At 42.5% G+C, this 3,128-nt stretch overlaps 1 protein-coding gene across 1 annotated transcript; it reads left to right on the top strand.

Moving 5' to 3' along the window:
* Window positions 1-303: 303 nt before the first annotated feature.
* On the top strand, window positions 304-2,719 carry lpar6a (lysophosphatidic acid receptor 6a). Its single transcript, XM_056265980.1, has one exon. It carries the CDS (start codon window positions 1,130-1,132, stop codon window positions 2,222-2,224), a length of 1,095 nt encoding a protein of 364 aa, XP_056121955.1. The 5' UTR covers window positions 304-1,129; the 3' UTR covers window positions 2,225-2,719.
* Window positions 2,720-3,128: the final 409 nt, after the last annotated feature.

Below are 3,128 nucleotides of genomic sequence, written 5' to 3'. Positions count from 1 at the left end.
AAACCACTAACTGAGCTATTCTATCCACATTGTATAGCTCCAGATTTCAACAAAACAGTTGATACACAAAACAAACATGAGAACTTAAATAATCCTTTAAAATATAACCTCTTATTATAATTTTCCTATGGGTAAGGTTTAATATTGTAGAATACAATAACAAATGAAAAGTTGTCAAAAGAGACAGTTTGCACCTTGCACACGGTATAATAATATTTTTTTTTCTCAGTCAGAGGAGGAGGGATCTATCCAGGAGGTGGGAGGAGCCGTGGCTGGTCAGATACGTTAGTCGTGATAACACTGGCTTGTCCTCCACAGCACAGCTGCCTCTCTCCCACCTCTTCAATGCACACAGCACAGAATTGCCCCTGGGGCCACTGCTGACGGAGACACCAAGACAGAGCTGTGAGGAAGGGGGTGGGCCAACAGACCCTCGCTGAAGCAAGTCGGACTCGCTCATTTGCACTGTCACACACTCAGGGAGTGCTGCATGCGGTCTACAGGTGCTCTACAATCACTGGACCATATGTGGGACTGAGAACAAAGAGGGCTAATTGAAAGGATACTTCAAGACAAGTCGGGGAACAACAACTATTTTGGAATGCTTTAATTAGTATGTTGGAAAAAGACATCTGTTTTTTCTCAATGGGAATATACTAAGAGTGGATTCTAACAGGACTACTCCCTTTGGCTGATTGTGGATGGTATTGCTCAAGTGAAACCAGAGGAAAGAACTCCGTGAATTGAAACTTTGAAGTGAGTAGCTTCTAAACTTGGGGCAACAATCTTGTGGGGTGGCTGGGGAAAGGGAAGGGGGAGGGGAAGAGGTAGTTGGGGTCTGGCTCCAGTCTCTGGGGTGAAATGCCTTCAACATGAGGCTTTGTTGGAGAATGCCACAGAGAAGTGTTTGATCGCTTCAGTTTTCAACTGCCAGCAGAAAAAGAAAGAAAAAAAAACACATTAAAGAGATCTATGTGCCCTTAAAGGCAAGAACATCTTGCGGTTGGAAGCAATCTGTCTGCTGCGCATGCTTTGTTTTGCCCTGTTGAATTGGGGATTGAGGGAAATCCTCTTATTGTGTAGTCTCGCCTAACTGCCACCCCATAGTGTGCCTTTGTTTCTCATTGAGATGTACAACACGACTGTTCAGATGGAGAGTTTTGCCCCGGGATGGGACAATTATTCTCTGCAGCTAAACAACAACAGTTGCCCAAAGAATGACAGCTTCAAATATCCACTCTATGGTATAGTGTTTAGCATTGTCTTCATGGTGGGACTCATCACCAATGTTGCAGCCATGTACATTTTCACTTGTTCTCTGAAACTGCGCAATGAGACCACAACGTATATGATGAACCTTGTGGTGTCGGACTTGTTATTTGTGCTCACGCTCCCTTTGAGGGTTTTTTACTTCATCCAGCAGAACTGGCCATTTGGCAGTCTGCTCTGCAAGCTCTCTGTTTCACTCTTTTACACCAACATGTACGGGAGCATCCTCTTCCTAACGTGCATCAGCGTGGACCGCTTTCTCGCCATCGTTCACCCCTTCCGTTCGAGGGGACTCCGGACCAAACGCAATGCCAAAATCGTGTGCGTCGCCGTTTGGATTCTGGTGCTTTCTGGAAGTCTTCCGACAGGCTTCATGCTGGATAGTACAAACAAGCAAAATAACTCAATATCCTGCTTTGAGAACTTCTCCTCAAAGCAGTGGAAGAGCCATCTCTCGAAAGTGGTGATCTTCATCGAGACAGTGGGGTTCCTTATCCCCTTGATACTGAATGTGGTTTGCTCCGCTATGGTTCTCCAAACCTTGAGGAGGCCGCATGCTGTCAGTCGAGGAGGGAAGCTGAACAAGAAAAAGATCTTGAGGATGATCATCGTCCACCTCTGCATCTTCTGCTTTTGTTTCATCCCCTACAACGTCAACCTGGTTTTCTACTCACTGGTGCGGACGAACACCTTAAAGGGCTGCGCGGTGGAATCGGTGGTTCGGACGATCTATCCCATTGCTCTGTGCATTGCTGTGTCCAACTGCTGTTTCGACCCCATCGTCTACTATTTCACCTCAGAGACAATACAAAACTCCATTAAGAGGAAGTCTCAGGCGAACCGTTCCTTGGATGTCAAGTTCTCCGAGGCCTTGCAGTCGGAGACGAGCTCCTCCCTTCATTTCAGCCTGAGGTCCATAAAGAACAAGATGTTTCACAATGAATCCAACGTATGAGGACATATATATTGGACAAATGGATATTTTCTCAACATCCTATCTTGCAACAAATCTCAAAGTCATTACATAAAGTGGATTTAAGGAAACAGAATGCAGAAAAAGCACTCTGCGGCGGATGAAATGTGGCATGAAACATGTGAATTATGCCCTAATTGGGTTTGTTAATATCTCTCTGGGCAACGAGTAAACTATGCCCTTTTAGAGGGATTTACCTCCCTCTTAAAGTCATCCCTCAGCCCGGAACTGGGGGCCACACCTGTTCTCAGTGGAAATCTATCCAAACATTTGGATTACTTAACTGTGGAGTAAGAATAATACAAATATAGATCAACTGGAACTTGATAAAAGTAGTCCAGAACTTCTAACTATATGTGAATGTACTTACATTTCCAGAATGGTAAGTGAATGTGGAAATAACATACTAGGATATATAACCACTATTTAATTAAACTCACAAACAAAATGGAATGATACTATTTTATGCAATGCCACGTGAAAACACATTGACTGCCTGAAAGTGTCATAGTATTAACAAGCTGAAAACTTTTGCTGACAGTTTAATACTGTATATTAACTTTGCACTGTTATTGATAATGTCATAATGCACTGTTTTTTCCTGTTACAAACTTCACTTAACAATAAAGTTCTAAAATCATAGGTAGAAGTATTTATTTACAATAGATCGTCATCATTGCTTCTCCCTCTGTAATGCCCATTCACAAATACAAGCCTGCAATATTGAAGTTGCAATGTTCCCTTTTCTTCTGTTTAATCTTTAAATATTCAACAGTTACTATTTAAAGTATTTACTATCTATGTATACCATTGTATAAATGGTATACAATGTGTGTGTGTAATGCCGCACTGATATAAAATATGAAATTCTCTGTGTTTTAAGGCA

The sequence above is a fragment of the Rhinichthys klamathensis genome, unplaced genomic scaffold (assembly GCF_029890125.1).
Source record: "Rhinichthys klamathensis goyatoka isolate OS25496 unplaced genomic scaffold, OSU_Roscu_1.1 h1tg000243l_1, whole genome shotgun sequence".
NCBI lineage: Eukaryota > Metazoa > Chordata > Actinopteri > Cypriniformes > Leuciscidae > Rhinichthys > Rhinichthys klamathensis.
Note: the sequence above shows the minus strand (reverse complement) of the source record. Positions and strands in the feature narration are given on the sequence as shown.

Excerpts from the sequence above, each read along its gene's own strand:
- lpar6a (XM_056265980.1), top strand. The coding sequence starts at position 1,130 with ATGTACAACACGACTGTTCAGATGGAGAGTTTTGCCCCGGGATGGGAC.